The sequence below is a fragment of the Moschus berezovskii genome, chromosome 20 (assembly GCF_049115385.1).
Source record: "Moschus berezovskii isolate FMDL1 chromosome 20, NW_MosBer_1.0, whole genome shotgun sequence".
Taxonomy (NCBI): Eukaryota; Metazoa; Chordata; class Mammalia; order Artiodactyla; family Moschidae; genus Moschus; species Moschus berezovskii.
The window spans coordinates 50,906,761-50,925,388 of NC_142479.1; the positions used below are offsets into that span (position 1 = coordinate 50,906,761).

The window sequence follows — 18,628 nt, forward strand, 5'->3', positions numbered from 1 at the left end:
GTGTCTTTACTTTGCTGGTGCCATAAGCACATGCCTAGATAGAAGGAGGCCTCAGTACATAGGAACTGGCAGGCTAAGGTTAACTCCTGAATGCTGACTCTAAGGAGCTGTAAGAGGTTTCTGAGTTAATCCAGAAGTAATTTAGGAGGAATCTTAGGGTTTTTCTGGCTAGGTACTATTCATTAGAAATTCAGCAACTGGATTTTCTTAGACTCAAAAACCCCTATGGTAGTAAAACTTCTTATAATCCTACAGAAAAAGTTTTAGTTGCTTACCAAAGAGAATAAAGGACATCAGGACATCAATTTCACATTGACATTTTTATTAACGCCAACTGTTTTTTAATTATTATTTTTTAAAACAATAGCACAAAAATGTTTCAAGGAAGCAGTCTCACAATCTGATGACCTTCTGAAATACAGTTAAGCCACACCAAATATGAATTCCTGTTAATAACACACAAAAATATTTTTTTTTTTTAAAGAGAAAAAAAGTAGGGAAAGAGGAAAGGAATGAGATTTAGAGTTAAAACTCACTGGATTAGGTTGGTGAGGCTTGTTAGTAGGATACACTGTGGAAGCAGAGTGGCACACACAGGCTTACAGTCTTTGTTTTTTTTTAAACCAATTACCACTAATACATGGGCCCTGCATCAGCAACCACTGACTTCTTACAGGCCCAAAGTGAACCAGGAGAAGCCAGTGCTGATACTGTCAGAAAGAGGGTCAACAGTTGGCCTGTCAGACCATTTTCAGCAGAATAACTCCTTCAGAAAGACCTGTCTGAAAACTTCATTTCTATTGTCTCACCTATATCCATTTCAGGATTCTTAAAAGTCATCTTAAAAAAGAAAGAAAAAATAATGTATATCAGTTTCTCTTATTTAATGTGGCTATAAAAGATGTTTCCTTATTATTTATCTCTAAGAAGGACACCGGGGTGGTGGGTTGGGATGGAACTAAGGGAAGGAAAAAACCCAGACCAGGATAGGTTTTGTTTTTTTTCAAACTTTTTTTTTTTTTTTTCTTGCCAAGGGGTCACACAGAAGGGAAGGCAAGGAGGAAAACTACAATCCTTGGTTCAGATTGAGTTATGCAGGAAAATATCCTGATCAGTCCCCATGCCAAATAAAAAACAAAAAACCCCACTTGAGATTATGCACAGACTCTATGTTATACCAGCTATCGGCCTTTAATGTTATGTTTAACCATTCCCAGCAATGGACACTTGGCTTGTAGGCTGCTTGTAGAACCCACTTCACAAAAATCCTCTTTCCAGAAGCCTCTAGTTTCCTTTTGGTATGTTATAAAAACAGAACATCTGTCATTAACAGGAGAGTGTTAAATACTTTTAACCACTGACAAGGCTTCAGGAAGTTTCACAGTTTCGTTATGCTCTATTTTATTACTATCATATTTACATTTTTATTTTTTTGCTGAATTGCTGACTTTCCTTTTTCAATAGAATTTAATTCTGGAGTGTGAGCAGGAACCAGTTAACTACATTCATTGTCCAACCCCCACTGGCTTGAAAGAAGACTCCAAATTCTTGGCATGTGAATCAGCTGTTCAGTCGCTCCACCTTACCCTGCACAAAGCAGTGGATCCGCAGTGCTGATGTGCTCCAGGTTCATGCTGTGGGTGGCGAGGCCTTTCGCTGAAGGAGGTACTGGTGGATGCTCTCAGCATCACGCTTTAGCCAAGCAGCATTCAGCAGGATATTTTCACAACACTGCTGGATGGTACGCTCAGCTGAAGGGGCTGGGTGACTCTCGAAGAAAGCCTGGCATAAAACAATCCAGAATGTAGGATCATTACTAGCAATAGTAAGAAGCTAATATTACAGGTCATGAAAAAATATCCACTGCCTATGAAGGATTCATAAGCTTCACTCATGAAAATTTAGCACTGCCAGACTAAAAGAAAACAAGCTGCACCTGAGACCTATAGGAATTCTTCCCCTAATGTATTATATGCTAAAAAGCCTAATCAAAGAGAAAAAACCTATATTCTTTAAAGTTCATTGTCCAAGCAACAAAAGAAAGTAAAAAAGAACTATTATCAAGGATCAGGCCCCTGTGTTACTTCATCTAAATGACAATCTTATCAACCAATTTACAGATGCGACTGGCTCAGAGGGGTTAAAAAAAAACCTACTTGAAGTCTAGACTTTGAAATCAGCCTTGGGATTTGATCCAGGCTCCATCATGTACTAAAGTGTGACTGAGTAAGTTAACTGCTCTGTTTTATCATTTATGAGAAAATATAATACTTCGCACAGAGTAGTTAAGTAGCCAAAACATGTTTTGGCTACTTCAAAGATTAATTTGTAAGGGATAATAAAACTAAGAAGCTTAAATTGCTGCCATATTCTAATAATTAAAAATTTTATAGACACATTTTCATACAATAAACTACTTCAGAGTTCACTGTAATTATTGCAAAGCTTATTGATTAAAGGTTGAATAAACCATTTTCTAATGAAGTACACCTGGTTTCACAGAAAATACCAACCAGCAAAAGGATGAGGACCAGAGGCAGCCTAGGGGTGGTCTTTCCTTTGAACTAGTAATCACAGGTATATACGAGAGAATGACTAATTCATCAGATGAAGTCTAAACCTCTTAGAAATCAGTCACTTTATTGACATGGATGACAATGGCTCCTGCTCCAAGGCTCCTATCACAGTTGGGTTCTTAGGGCCCAAGTAAGATACAAGACTTCCTTTCATTCTACCTCAACAATTCTACCTCTCATGCTTACACATGAGAAACCTGGAAATTATCCTTGACTACTTCCTTCTTCCTCCCCCAGATATGTTCACAATACAGACAAAACATTCAATAAATATTGGCTGTATTAAAGATTAACAAAATCGAGCACTGGAATCAAGATTGCCGGGAGAATATCAGTAGCCTCAGATATGCAGATGACACCACCCTTATGGCAGAAAGCAAAGAACTGAAGAGCCTCTTGATGAAAGTCAAAGAGGAGGGTGAAAAAGTTGGCTTAAAACTCAGCATTCAAAAAACTAAGATCATGGCATCCGGTCCCATCACTTCATGGCAAATAGATGGGGAAACAATGGAAACAGTAACAGGCTTTATTTTTTGGGTCTCCAAAATCATTGTAGATGGTGACTGCAGCCATGAAATTAAAAGATGCTTGCTTCTTGGAAGAAAAGTTATGACCAACCCAGACAGCATATTAAAAAGCAGAGACATTACTTTAGGTCCATCTAGTCAAAGCTACAGAGAAGGCAATGGTACAAGAGTACTCTAGTACTCTTGCCTGGAGAATCCCATGGATGGAGGAGCCTGGTAGGCTGCAGTCCATGGGGTTGCTAAGAGTCGGATACGACTGAGCGACTTCACTTTCACTTTTCACTTTCATGCACTGGAGAAGGAAATGGCAACCCACTCCAGTGTTCTTGCCTGGAGAATCCCATGGACGGCGGAGCCTGGTGGGCTGCCATCTATGGGGTCATACAGAGTCGGACACGACTGACGCGACTTAGCAGCAACAGCAGCAGCAGTCAAAGCTATGGTTTTTCCGGTAGTCATGTATGGATGTGAGAGTTGGACCATAAAGAAAGTTGAGCGCTAAATAATTGATGCTTTTGAACTGTGGTGTTGGAGGAGACTCTTGAGAGTCTCTTGGACTGCAAGGAGATCCAACCAGTCCATCCTAGAGGAAATCAGTCCTGAATATCCATTGGAAGGACTGATGCTGAAGCTGAAAATCCAATACTTTGACCACCTGATGCAAAGAACTGACTCATTTGAAAAGACCCTGATGCTGGGAAAGACTGAAGGTGGGAGGAGAAGGGGACGACAGAGGATGAGATGGCTGGATGGCATCACCGACTCGACGGACATGAGTTTGAGCAAGCTCTGGGAGTTGGTGATGGACAGGGAGGCCTGGCAAGCTGCAGTCCATGGGGTCGCAAAGAGTCGAACACAACTGAGCAACTGAACTGAACTAAATCTCTTTCATTACTCCATCTCCAAGCTACTATATCATTTTTGCTTGGTAAGCTGGCTTCCCAATATCTCCCCTTTCCAAACCACATTTTCTATACTGCAGCCAGATTGAAATTCTTATCATATAAACCAGGTTAAGTCACCCCTTTGTTTATAAGCCATTTCAAGGGCTTCCCATTCTTAGGAGCATTTTCATATGGCCTACAAGGCCCTCTTCAGTCAAGGCTCTACTTTACTAGCCTTAACTTGGCCACTGGCCTCCCCTTGAACTAATTATATGTATTTCTCCTTCTGGAATATTTATTATTTTACAATAAAGTAATTATTTACATAATACAATACATAATATATTGAATCTTGATCTAGATTCTCCGTTATGTACTAACCTGTGACTGAGTAAATTAACTCACAATGTGAAGCAAACATTATAGTTCTCAGAATTTCCAAATTCACCCTCTTGCTTTCAAGAATGAAGGTGGAAGTGACACTTAAAAGGGCTAGGAGTAGAGTCCCTACATAGTCATCTTTCCTCTCTGTGCACATAAAAGACCTATGAAGAGTATTAGAAGGGAAAAAGAACTAATATGAAAGAGCTACTATGTTCCAGGCCCCCTATATTACTTAATCTAGACAATCTTATCACCTCATTTTATCGAAGAGGAGATGGACTCACAGAAGTTAAAAAGCCTGCTTGAAGTCACGCAACTAACAAGGGGCAGAGCACAGATTTACATCCAGGTTGACTGACTCTAAATTCCACATTCGTTCAACCACTTTAATGCCCTCAAAGATGATTCCAACTCTGAATTCTTCAGGCCTTAAGGATACAACCTAACCTTTCTTCAAGAAAAACATGGAGACACTACTAAAGTACATCACCCCAACAATCTTATGATTATAATTTGATTAGTATTTTTATTTTCTGGATTGAAAAGTGAAAAGTAAACTGTAGTTTGCTTACCTTAACTTCTCCAGCCATTTTATCAACTGCAAATCCCTCAACTGATAGCTGAAAAAACAATGGTTTACAAATAGTAAGTACAACTAAGAAGTTAGGAACAAACTTCCATTTATCATAAAAACAAATCATTCCACTGTTTCCCAACTTCAGTTTATTCTACAGGGTACAGGATGGGTTATGGAGAAACTCTTTAGTAAAGCTAGTAACTACTTAAGGAAACTTTTAAAAAGTAAAGACAATAATCTATGGGTTGAGTGAATCATGGATGTCTCTCAATAATATCCATGATAAGCAAGCTACTCAAAATAAACATTTTCACCTACCTTTATTAGTCTAGATATTAAGAATCCTCCCTGGTATCGATTATAAAGTTCTTCCCAGTTGTCCTTTATGAATTTCCAAGCAGCCTTCCTTCCATGCTTACTGCCTCCAGCCACTCCACCAATGACTGACACAGTGTCCTGTGGACGTACCTCTTCCTAAAAAAATAGAACTACAAGTCTACCGTATCCAGAATATCGTCTGATGCCAGAAAGGGCAAATGCTATTGAGGTACCCAAGTAATTCCCTTCTTGTTTCAGGAATAACTGGCACCAGAAGCTTCTAGCAAAGAGGAGAATGTTTAACCTACAGATCAGCCAGATTGAGAGTGAAGCCTGAGATGTACAGCAGATGGCTGCTCAATAGATACTTGCTCTAGGGTAAAGAAAGAAAGAGACAGAAAGTAGGCACAGGAATGTGTCAACCTTCCAGTTTATTCTGTCTCCCAACTATTCTGATTCTTACCACTAGAGGGAAATATAGTGGTTAATAACAAAAGCTTACTCCAGTTTTTCAAGAAAGAGGAAGCCCTTAGGATTAAGACAGATCAAGAGAATACTGAATCAAGGACACTTGCTACAGATCAGTGGGTAATAATTCCCTCTAAAAGCAGTTTTCACTGTAACTTACTGAAAGTGCAAACGTGAGGACTTTTTGAATCAATTCAGGTGAAAGAGTAGCCCCAAGGACTCTTTCAATTCGGTTTTTCTCTTCCTGCATATCTGCTTGTTTGTGAAGCTATAGTGAAAAAAATACAGAAAGACAATTAAGTTCTCCCTGAATAAGGTGAGACTTTTGCTTTACATTCTCATTGGCTAAGATAGCAGGATATGAAATTAACAAAATAATATTTTTCAAGAGGTTTGAGCACTAAATTTGTCCTGTGCCCCTACAGTAAATCATCAGGTGTAAGTGCTCACTACATGAATAGCTTGTCATCAGTTCTGAGCAGTTCAACCTCAAGATCTAAGGGGTGAGCCCATCATGACCAAATTCTTTATTCACTGATGTCTGACTAATGTTCTATTTAGATAGGCAAAATAATCATCATTACTAATACCGCTGGAAATCAATTCAACTCATCAGTAAAAAATACAGGACGCATTATTGAAAGTAATATTTTAAGAATATTTGATGACATAAACATACCACTGATATATTAATTGAAAGAAGAGATACAAAGCAAAATGGTTCTAAATTTTAAAAAATTTAATGAGAAGGGGAGAAAAAACCCTGAAAACACATCAAAATGTTAATGGTTTCTGATCAGTAGGATTATGCAGCATCACATTTTTAACTGCAAAGTATTATGAATGCAAAACATTAAGAAAATGGAAAAGCATAAAGAAAAAATTACTATATTTACATTAACCAAATCATGAATAAGATCATATTATACATGTTATATTTGTGATCTTTTTAAAATTGCAAGTTAAGTTCTGTTTTCTTTATACTTTTCTAGCCTCTAAATCTTCCATAGTGAGTATACCAAAATCTTCTTCATAATTAGAAACAAAATATTATTATTATTTTTTTTTTAATTAGAACTTTAAATGTATATGAGATACTTCTCTAAGACAACTTAATTTATAGACTCTCTTGACCTTTTTTTCCCTCTGAAGAGTTAACACTGACCAGTGTCTGGAGACCCCATCACAGCTCCCAGTTTCCTCTTCCTTTCCTTTGGACTTTTGAGCAGCAGTGTAGTAAAATAGATAGGAGGTCAGAAGACCTGGGTTCTAGACCCAGTTTTGCCTCTAACTAGCTGTGTGATCTTGACTAAGTCCTTAACCTCTCCGGGTCTCAGTTTCCCCATCTGTAAAATGAGCGGGGTGGACAGTTGATTTCTAAGGTCCTTTTCAGCTCTAATATTCAAGGTCTGAACTCTGGCATTTAGGAAGCATTCCCCACCCCACCCCCAAGAGGACCTGCTACAGGAGTCCACTAGATGGCACCATAACACTACATTTCAAATATGCTCTGAATTATTTAGCCTGCTTCATTATTCTTAAATTACTAACACAAAATCCTCCTCATCTCTCATCAACTGGCTTCATGTCCTTTAATTTTATTTAGGTATAGTTGATTTACAATGTTGTGTTAGTTTTCAGTGTACAGCAAGTGATTCAGTTATACATATATAATAACAGTTGGCACCTGCTAATCCCAAACTCCCAGTCCATCCCTCCCCAACCTCCCCTAGCTGGTTTCTTGAAGAACCGTGATTCTACCTTCATTAGAACTCTTTGCATAGTAAAGTTGAATCACTGTGGGCTCCCTTGTGTTAAACAGATGCAAACTCTTTATTAAATAAACACACTGGTATAAATTCTTAAACATATGCCATGACATGAACCCTTATTTTTCCCATATCTTTATGGAACAGACAAAATATACCAACTATTTCATTTCACATGCAAAGAAATGCATGATTTATGGTGCACAGGTTCACAAAATATTAAAAGTGAGAACAGATCTTAATGTCATTTAGTTGAAAGGTAAACCCAAAGTATAATTTTTTGTTATTAGAAAGGAAACCCTTAAACAAGATAGGTAGTTAAAGCAATACAATTGCAATGCAGTTTCTTAAGTAAAGTTTGTGTATTTTTAAAACATTCTAATCATTTAAATAGGATTTGTTTAAAACTAAAATACCAGAAGTCAGATTTGTAATTCTGATGCACTTGGGATCAGAAAAGTATTCTGATTAAGATCTCTAAGTGTGGATCTTTTAATGAATGGGTCTGATGGATGATTTGGGTACTTAGGCACGTATTGCACATTTTATTTGATAAGTAGAATCAGCTTCCTCCACCTCTAATGCAACCAGGTTAGACTAATAACTGCATGGATAAGGACTGGAGATAGCACTTGTTCTATAGTATTAGGACTTTCAAACAAATCACTGCCATTATAAGGACATGGAAAGTTTTATCTATATTTTTTCTAAGTCAGAGTTTAATTATATGCCAACCACCCTGGGAAACTACAGAGGCTATGAAAGCAAGTGAATTAATTTCCTTCCGTTCATAAGAGGCACCAGCATAGACCAAATCCTTGAGGCACCTAATCATCTATCCCTTTCCTAAGCACAGAAATAAAATGGGCAGTAAGTTTGCATTGATGGGAAAATTTTTAAGAACTGGACTTTTTAATCAAACTTAACATGTTAGTATTAAGATTTAAGATACATAAACTTGTGATTTATAAAAGTGAATAAATGAGATGACTTGGCATTTGTATTGGTAGTACTGATGAGCAGATATTTCTCCTGCTGCTGCTGCTGCTAAGTTGCTTCAGTCGTGTCCGACCCTGTGCGACCCCATAGACGGCAGCCCACAGGCTCCCCCGTCCCTGGGATTCTCCAGGCAAGAACACTGGAGTGGGTTGCCATTTCCTTCTCCAATGCATGAAAGTGAAAAGTGAAAGTGAAGTCGCTCAGTCATGTCCGACTCTTAGCGACCCCATGGACTGCAGCCTACCAGGTTCCTCGATTCATGGGATTTTCCAGGCAAGAGTACTGGAGTGGGGTGCCATTGCCTTCTCCGGATATTTCTCCTATAGCTTCCTAAATATTTCCATGCCTACAGTATACATATCAGCATATATTTCTTTCGTTAGGACTTTTTTTTTTTAACCATTCAAGCTCATACTCTCTGTCTCAATTCAACTTCAAAAGCAGAAAATAGGAGCCCTTTCCAAATTTACTCACCTTCAGCATAATGTCTAAGGTAGTGCCATCACCATGCTTCAAAACAGTCAGATAGACCTACAAGAGAATACAGGAACAAAAGTGAAGGCATCTGATTACATGTAACTTATTCCAAATATTCTAATGTTAAGACAGAAAGCAAGTAAAAAAAAATTGTGTGGATATTAAATACAAATTATGGCAACAATCTAAGAGCCCACTTGAACAACCGAAAGGTAGATGGCAGGGAGTAACAGCAAAGCACAGGAGACTGTGCACTGATAATCACCTTTTAGTACCCCAGTGTGGACTGAGAAACTTTACACAAATGAGATGTTGCCTACAGACTCCCTAGATGGTGTGTATGAAAAGAATTAGGCATGATTTGTAGGTCAATACTTAGGTCATTTTTGTTGTTGTTTAATCACTGAGTCGTGTCTACTCTTTTCAACCCCAAGGACAATAGCCTGCCAGGCTACTCTGTCAGTGGGATTTCCCAGGCAAGAATACTGGAGTGGATTGATATTCCCTTCTCCAGGGTATCTTCCCAACCTAGGGATCAACCAGGTCTCCTGCACTGCAAGCAGACATTTTAGGTCATTTTTGGTTATTATTAAATACATTCCACACTACACAGAATGATACAGACACCTAGAAATCAAAGTACTTTATTATGAAAACCTACCGGACTCCTCAGATCAGCGGAGAGAATCTGTTTCCCTTCCACATGGTCCTTAAACCGACGACGGGCTTCTTCTAATGTTGCCTTATGTCCTGCTTTTCCTAGTTTGCCCAGGACCAATCCCCTCAGGAGTGCATCTAGATGACCTGATTGAGAAGTAAAAGAGATACAGAACTACTTAAAAACCTATTTTTTTTACAAATATGCTACCTGGATCTTGTATAATTGTGTTATACCATGCCTACAATCTTGAACAAACAAAATCAATTACCTTAGTACTTGAGAGAACACTTGATTTAAATTTATCAAATAATAAGGATGAAGTATGTAACACACTAAGATAGGCAAATACGCTCTGTCTATGCCAACTGTATTTTTCACAATGCCAACTATATTTATTAAGTGCCAACTGTATCTATTTAAATATTTATTAAATATTCTCTCCATCTAGGTAATTACATCAATAAGAATTATGTGTGAAAGGAATACACTTAGATCATACAGTTTTGACCCAAAATTTAGAGAAGGGTCATATAGAGATGCCAGGGATATTAAATTGAAATCTTAGATTTTTTAAATGAAAATCTGATGGATTATTCCAAAGACATGCAGGTGGCTGATAAGCACGTGAAACCAATACCATTAGCCATTAGGGACATGCAAATCAAGGCCACAATGAGATGCCACTTCATACCAATTAGGATGGCTAAAATAAAAAAGACAATAACAAGTGTTGGCAAGGATAGAGAGAAATTAGAACCCTCATATACTGCTGGTAGGAATGTAAATTGGTGTGGGCACTTTGAAAAAAGTCCAGTAATTCCTCAAAAGGTTAATAAACACAGAGTATGACCCAGCAGTTCCACTCTGGAGAAATGAATTCATAACAGTCAAAAAGTAGAAACAATCCAAGCATATACACACTGATGAACAAAGAAAATGTAGCATAACCATGCAATACAATAAAATATTATTTGACTATAAAAAGGAAGTACTGATACATGCTGTAACATGGGTGAACCTTAAAAATCCTGTAGTAAGTGAAAGAAGCCAAATAAAAACTGCCACACAGAGTATGATTCCATTTATATGAAATGTCAGAACAGGCAGATCTGTGAGGCACTCAGCAGATTAGTGGTCGCCTGGGACTGGGTTGCCAGGGAATAGAGAGTAACTGCCAACGGGTATATGGAGCTTCTTTTGAGAGTAAAGAAATTTTTCTGGAATTAAGATTGTGGTGGTGGTGGCAGTTGTACAATACTGTGAGGAAAGACTGAACTGTATATTTAAAAGGGTGCTTTTTTTTTGTATATTGATTATTTCTCAAAAAAAACTTAATACTAGCACACAAACTGATAAGATTCCAACAGCACAACAGACAAATTGTGATATATTCATACAATGAAATACCACTCAGCAATAAAAAGAAATGAACAAACTATATGTGTCTCTAGAACATTATACTGAGAGAAGTCAGATAAAAGAACAGAATATATATTATGATCCCATTTATAAAAAGTTCTAGAAGAGATTATATTAATCTAGGGTGAAAGAAGTCAGAATAGCATTTGCCTGCAGGAGGTGGAAGGGTAGGGGGGTGGCAGGAACTGACTGGCAAGTAGTCTCAGGGCAACTTCCTGTGGTGACGGAAATGTGGTATGCATTTGTCCAGTCACTGAACTGAACTGATGCGTTTTGCTGTATTTAAATTGTAACTCCATAAAAAGTTTAAGGAAACCATAAGAAATTAATCGACAACACAACTAGAGACTAGTAAAGGTTCTTAAAAGAACCAATTTATAATTCTGGTGCTGATTTGCTGTGTTGATGCAGTAATATCTTTATTATTTTGCTATATTTGATTCTTCCATCTGTAAAACTGGGAAACTAAAGACATTCTCCCTATTTCAAAAAGGTGTTTTTGAGCCCTTGAAGTCTCACATATTATCATCATGAAAGAAAAGTGCAACACCCATCAGTTTACCTCCATCTGTGTACATCTACTTCCTGTCTTGTTCTGATGGATCTGCTGTTTTACAACCTAAAGCCAACTCCTCTTAAGTATTCAGCCATCACTCCAGCAGCTACCTTTCTCTCACATCATGAATTTTTCTTTACTGTATCATTTTCATCAACAAAGACATATTATAAAATTTCCCACCATAAAAAAGTGCCTCCTTGGTCCCACATCTCTCTCCTAATCCCTTTTATCTGATTTTCTTTTTAGCAAAACTGCTTTAAAAAGTTGTCTGAAACTGCTGTCTCCTTTTCCTCTCCTTCACCATCATGCCATGTGAAGTTGCTCAGTTGTGTCTGACTCTCTGTGATCCCAAGTGTGTAGCCGTCCATGGGATTTTCCAGGCAACAGTACTGGAGTGGGATGCCATTTCATTCTCCAGAGAATCTTCCCAACCCAGGGATCAAACTCGGGTCTCCTGCATCGTAGGCAGATGCTTTACCGTCTGAGGAAGGGAAGTCCTAGTGGACTTCCACCACGCCATAGAACCCAGTTAGTGTAACCATCAGTTTATCATCATTCTGACTTGGTACAGTACTGGCACAGTTGATCACTTTTCCCCCTCTACTGCTTAAAGCTTCGGGGACACTCCTCTTCCTCCTAACTCTCCTACATCACTGGCCAGTCAGTCTCCTTTGCTGATTGCCCCTCTTCCACCCAGTCTTTGAATCCTGAACTGCCCAAGGACCCAGTCCTCACACCTCTTTTCTCCACCTACACTCAAGCCATAGGTGTATTGGATCTCATCCAATCTTATGGCTGTAAATACCACCTACGCACTAAATGTATTACTCAGCCTGCACCTCTAGGCATGGTACTATCTACTTGGATGTCTAAAAGGACCTCAAATTTAACATGTCCAAAACGAAACTGATTCCCTTCTGCACCCAAACCTGCTTCTACAGCAGTTTTCCCTGTCTCTGTATACAGTAACTTCACTCTTTCAGTTCTTCAGGCCAAAATCTGATGACTCCCCCTCTTTCTCCACCACACAGTCAGGCCACCACCAAGTATTTTTAGTTCCACCCTCAAAACACACCCACAATTTACTACTTGCAAATGCTAGTCGCAGGCATTACTGAATGCATTACTGAAACAGCTTTCTAACTTGTTTCCCTGCTTCCTCTTTTGCCTCCCCCGCTACAGCCTGTTCTTCACATGGCTGAATAAATCAAGTCATATTCCTCTGCTTCAGACTTCCAAATTAGTTTTTCACACCACTAAATGTGAAAGTCCCAAAGGTCCTATTGGAGCTGCTCTGCTCCCACCCTCCTCTCTCCCACACTTACTCTGTCCTGACTTTACCAGTCTCCATGTTACTCTTTGAGCACCTAAGCATGCCTCTCTCTCAGGTCTCGTACTTGCTGTTTTCTGTTTGGACCATTTCCCCACTACATAGCCTCACAGTTCTCTTCTACAGGACTCGGCTTATGCTTAAATATCACCTCACTGGTTTTCCTGCATTTTCCCATCCACTCTCTATTCTATGAAACAGTGGCTTATTACTCCTACTCCTGACCTACCTTACCTAAACTTTTTCCTCATGATACTTGCTGCCTCCTAAAATATTATCTATTGAATTGTTTGCTGTGTCTTCCCCTAGAATGTAAGCCACACAGGGCCAACTTTTTGTTCGCTGTTACACCACCAGCTCCTAGTATAGTACCTGGTATTTACTGGGTGCATAGTGCTTGCTGAATCAGTGAAAGAAAGATATAGAGCTCTAGACAATTTTTACTATTATTCTTACTGCAAAAGACTCCCAGAACAAGAAGGGCAGGAGGAAATACAACCTTCAGTTATTAGCATATGGTAGAAAATATATCTAAAGCCTGTACTCACTATTCCTAACATTTACATGACAGCAAAAGAATAAATACATGATTACAGAAATAAAGAGAACACATGCAGAAAGCAAATAACTCCTTTAATTCAGAAAACTGGCCTCTGTGTCTCTCAACACCATTTCAGGTTGTACATGGGTGTCTGGTATTTATGGTAACAACAAAATAATCCAAAATCCCCTTTAGCTTTTCTTGACTAAAAATGGGCCTTTGGAACTCTGTAAAAGACTATTTCCACCATTTGCTGTGCGTAAATCATATTTAGCAATAAATACACATACCATCGTTTTTATGTTGGTTACCCATGTAAATTCACCAGGAGGCTTAAAAATCCTAAGTCTTAATTTCTAGTTAGCTGAATACATAGTAATGTCCAGTAGATACAAAGATGATGTTACTGTTAACCATAGCTGAGTTTTCTAATGAGCTGACTCATTAGAAAAGACCCTGATGCTGGGAAAGACTGAAGGCAGGAGAAGGGGACGACAAAGGACGATGGCATCACCAACTCTATGGACATGAGTTTGAGCAAGCTCCAGGAGATGGTGAAGGACAGGGAAGCCTGGCTGCTGCAGTCCATGGGGTTGCAGAGTCGGACATGACTGAGCGGCTGAACAACAACAACAACAAATAGCTGAGTTAAAAAGAATCAATTTCTGATCAATTCTTTCTGCATTCAGTACATTGATTACCTTCTCCAGGTTTGGGGTCCCAGCCCAGTCTCTCCCCTATAGGTGAAAAGACATCTTTCACAAACTCTTGGATTTCCTCATAGAAGTCTGTGTGGGACAAGAGAGTTGAGAGAATCCCCAGGTTACAGCTCAGGTCGCTCCATACAGTATAATTGGGCTCATTCACAAAAGCCTCCATGACTTTTAGAACCTCTACAGTGCTAATGATTCCAGCTCGAGCCTGGGATAGGAAAAAACATAAATTAATCTAGTCTTCAAACAAAAACAAAAAGCACAAGCATGCATTTTGGGCATTGTCTTCCACTAATTAGTCATCCCTTAGGGAAGAGACTAGACTATATAAGTTCAGAACACTGTAGAATTTTATAAAATAAAAACTGTATTATGACAACATTCCTTACGTTTTTGCTATTTATAAAACAGCTACTTTTTTAAAATGCTAAAATTTCACCAATTTAGAAAGAACAAAGAAGAAAGAGAACAGATAATTTCCTATTTATATTCAGTTTCTAAGGTCTTGGTATTGTGTGTCTTTTGAAAATTTTCATACTGTCAGAAAATGTACAAAAACAGTTGGGGTTTTGGTTTTTGACAGAGGCGCTTTCAAAACTGGAGCTGCAAACTGTGTCAACTTCAGCCTGTCCTTTACTCATTTCTAAAAGAAGACAAACTGGAAGGTACTACAAATTCATCCCTTTCAGAATTAACTAACAGAGTTAGGAAAAAGAACTTTTGTTACAGCAGCCAACTGCACAAACACACCACTCTCCTGGGACAGGTCTCTCTCAGCAATGAGCTCAGCAGATGTGAGGTTTTGTGCATCAATGCTAATCTGTGTTTATACAAAGGAGGAATCCAAAACCAGTTACTATAGACGGGAATGAAAATTTCAAGTCCAATTAAAGGAACATTAGGAGGAATCTGACAATTTTATCACAAAGACATCTAGAAATTATCTAACCTATGTTCTGGAGTTATAAAGATAATACTACTAAGTGCTCCTTTAAATTTTTTCTTGAACAAAGCTAAATATAAATATCATTTTAGAATGATAATGGGCTATTATAATTTGAATAGTAATGGAATGTTTAAAAAATTCTAGCATTTTCCCCAGCAAAGTACAACCACTATTTTAGAAAAATATAAATCACTCTGAATTATTTTTAAAAATTCATCAATAGAGAAATCTTTTCAAGGTTCATATCTGTGTCTATTGAAAAGAATTTCTGCCTTACAAATGATCGTTTATGTACAGTTGCAAAAAGCTGGCTTAAAGTGAGATTTGTTTCTGGAAAATTATATAGGTTCAATCTTGCATATCAATTAAGAATTAATCATTTTCTTTAGTCCCAAAGGCATGCACCTCTCAGGAAGAACTATATTCTTCTAATTATGTTCCAGTCAGCCATTCCAGGAAAAACAAAACCATTTAATCAACAAAATCCATCATACTATTTAAGGCTCACCAAGGAGAAGAGGTCATTCTGTAATCCAAGTCGATCCACTGGGGGCAGAGAAAGGTCACGAATACCTGGTAATAAACTTTCCAGCATGGCTGAGCTGTACTGGGTCCGGTAAAACCCAACTGTTCCCAGGTTTAACTGAAAAGATATCCAACAGGTATTATTAAACAGTTGTATTTATTTTTTAAATCAATTTTTTGTAGATATGAAAAGCGTTTTAGTTTTAGTACACCTGGATGAAAAACAATGAAGCTCACTTACGTTAACAGGGAATAAAATGAAACAACACATAAAGATAGTAATCACTTGTCAAAGATAAAAACAGAGGCAATACAAAACAGAAACTTGACATAAGTGGGAGGCAAAGTTAGTGACAGTGGAAAGAACATGGCTGAAAAGGAGGAAATAATCTGGCTAAGTTTCTAATTTCAATGGATAGTTTTCAGTTTATAGAAGATATTTACTATATATAAAAACCCTTGGATAATAAAATCTCCAAGGAAGACTAAACCTTTACAAACATTGATCTGCTGAACCCAGAGTCTTGACAGAATAGCAACTGCCAGGTCCTAGATTTTAAAGAATTATATGGACTTCAGAGGCAACTTCATATGATTTTTGGAGTGAGGTAATCATTAACTGTCATTATTTTCTATGCTCAGTCAGTCAAGAGTCTGCTTGCAATTCAGGAGATTGCCTGTGATGCAGGAGACCGGGGTTTGATCCCTGGGTCAGGAAGATCCCCTGGAGGAGGAAATTGCAACTCACCCCAGTATCCTTGCCTGGGAAATTCCACGGTAGCAATAGTCAGACACAACTTAGTGACCAAAGCATTATTTACCAACACTCAAAAATATTTTTTATAATATTTATATATAAAATATTTTAATGATAGAATGACAGTATAAGATATACGTATTTTACTATTTATATATATTTAAAAATCACTTCACATTTCTAATACAGTAATTGTTTTGATTCCCTGTATCTTTTACTATAGGAATAATACCTTTATTTACCTAATTATAGCCATTGTGTACTTTTTTTCTTATAAGAAAAATTTCATACTGCTACATATGCTCCAGGTTATAATTTCAAATGGCAATATAGTAGTCCACTAAGAATATTTTTAAATGTATTTAAAACAGAGTGAGAAACAGTTCTGCAAGCATGAAAGTCTGAGACAATATATAATTCTATTGCAAGTGTGCATGTTTAGTTACTTCAGTCGTGTCCAACTCTTTTTCACTCAGTGGATAATAGTCTGCCAGGCTCCTCTGTCCATGAGATTCTCCAGGCAAGAATACTGGAGTGGATTGCCATGCCCTCCTCCAGGGGATCTTCCCAACCCAGGGATCGAACCTGTGTCTCCTGCATCTCCTGTGCAGGTGGATTCTTTACTCACTGAGCCACCTGGAAAGCCCATAATTCCTATCAGGAATCTATAATTGCAAGAAAAATGTGTAGCAGATATTTTCATTATGAAAGGTAGAGTACAGAATAATGGAAAATAATTTTTACTGTTATTTTTGTGAAATGCCTTTAAAACATCAGCTAAAAAGAACTTCCCATTTCAGTGACACAAACTGATCATTCTGTCTAATCTCACTTGATGACAGTTGTACACACACGATGACATATCACTGAAGTTACATGGCACTACAATGACAGGGCAGTTTGAAATTTCAAGACTACAAATGTTTTGGTTAATTTGACTTTATACAGAGACTACTCTTTTTTTCCTCTTTAATCCTATCCCTTTGTAATTGCTTATTGACCACTCCCTTACCTGACATAAAGGCAAATATCAAGACAATACTAAATTGCACATAAGAAAGTTTAGAAATATCTTTTTCTTTGCAAGTCCTAGACCAAAATGAATCAGTAGAATTTAGAGGCAGCCATAAAATGCATGCAGGAAATGAAAGAAATAAATCAATTTAGTTCAGATAAAAGTGGCTATGGTCTTTCTGGACTCACCTTCACCCACTGGTCTGGTCTGACATCTTTTAAAACTATATTCATCTCTGGCTTGTCCATCAGAATCTTCATTTTGGCATGGCTGGAATCTTCACTAGTAGAGATTGTGATAGGAACCATCCATTGGGGACAGTCTTCTCCTTAAGCAAGAGAATAACAAACAGAAAACTTAAAAATAACTTTTCACTGGAAGAAATGGAAAGTAAGGTAGAGAGAGAGGACTGGTATCCCATGTATGGGCTTGAATCTGTTAAGCCAACATTTCCTTTTTAATGATACATGAACTCTTCTAGGTAACCTGAATAATAATAAAGGAAGAAAGAATTTACTAACAAAATCACAACAGCCTATAAAAAAAGAGAACAACAGAATCTGTATTTGTGTAGAATCACAAATACAATGATTGTGTTTTTTTTCCCTTTTCAGAGCTATATCACTCTTAGTCTGCTTACTCGTGTCCAACTCTTTGTGACCCTACAGATTGTAACAATAGAGATAATGATTTTAATGATAAAAGACATTTTGAGCGGGTTAAAGCTCTCACACAGCACTTAAAAACAAGTTCTAAAGTGCACTCCTTAATAGGTATATATACTGCTAAGACACTGTGATAGGATACACCTTGGGAGCTGTTAGATTCCGTCACTGAGGAGTCATAGCTAAAAGCCAAAGGTTTTGAAAGACAAATACATACTCTCTCTCAAGTATTAGCAAAATAGATTTTGCATTAAGATGCCAAACAAAAGAAAGTCATTGCCCAGTACATTAATGGAACTATCTTAATCACTTAAATAGCTTTATGCTATCAGGCTAAACCACAAATGAAAATTGTCTCTTGACACTAGGATAATTCAGATTTTAATACAGCCTACAGTGGTCACAGAGTATTAGAAAAACCTACAAAACCTGTCAGTCATACAATGCAGATTGCAGGTCTATGTGGAAAATAGCATCTGCGACATTAGGTATTTAGATAATAAACCTGTCGTTGGACT

At 37.8% G+C, this 18,628-nt stretch overlaps 1 protein-coding gene across 3 annotated transcripts in view; it reads right to left on the minus strand.

Annotated features, from left to right (window-relative positions):
• Positions 1-305: 305 nt before the first annotated feature.
• Positions 306-18,628, minus strand: part of NPEPPS (aminopeptidase puromycin sensitive) — a 107,276-nt gene continuing 88,953 nt past the window's right edge. Inside the window, exons 15-24 of one of the 3 annotated variants that reach the window (XM_055407692.2) lie at positions 17,634-17,773; positions 15,657-15,791; positions 14,191-14,410; positions 9,641-9,783; positions 8,977-9,033; positions 5,895-6,002; positions 5,267-5,422; positions 4,944-4,991; positions 1,587-1,782; positions 306-840 (exon numbers count right to left, since the gene is read on the minus strand). In XM_055407692.2, coding sequence (XP_055263667.2) covers positions 1,630-1,782; positions 4,944-4,991; positions 5,267-5,422; positions 5,895-6,002; positions 8,977-9,033; positions 9,641-9,783; positions 14,191-14,410; positions 15,657-15,791; positions 17,634-17,773 — 1,160 coding nt within the window. In that variant the 3' untranslated portion in view covers positions 306-840; positions 1,587-1,629. Of the gene's footprint in view, positions 1,783-4,943; positions 4,992-5,266; positions 5,423-5,894; positions 6,003-8,976; positions 9,034-9,640; positions 9,784-14,190; positions 14,411-15,656; positions 15,792-17,633; positions 17,774-18,628 lie in introns of all 3 variants that reach the window. The other 2 variants (XM_055407693.2, XM_055407691.2) reach the window with 2 other exon arrangements.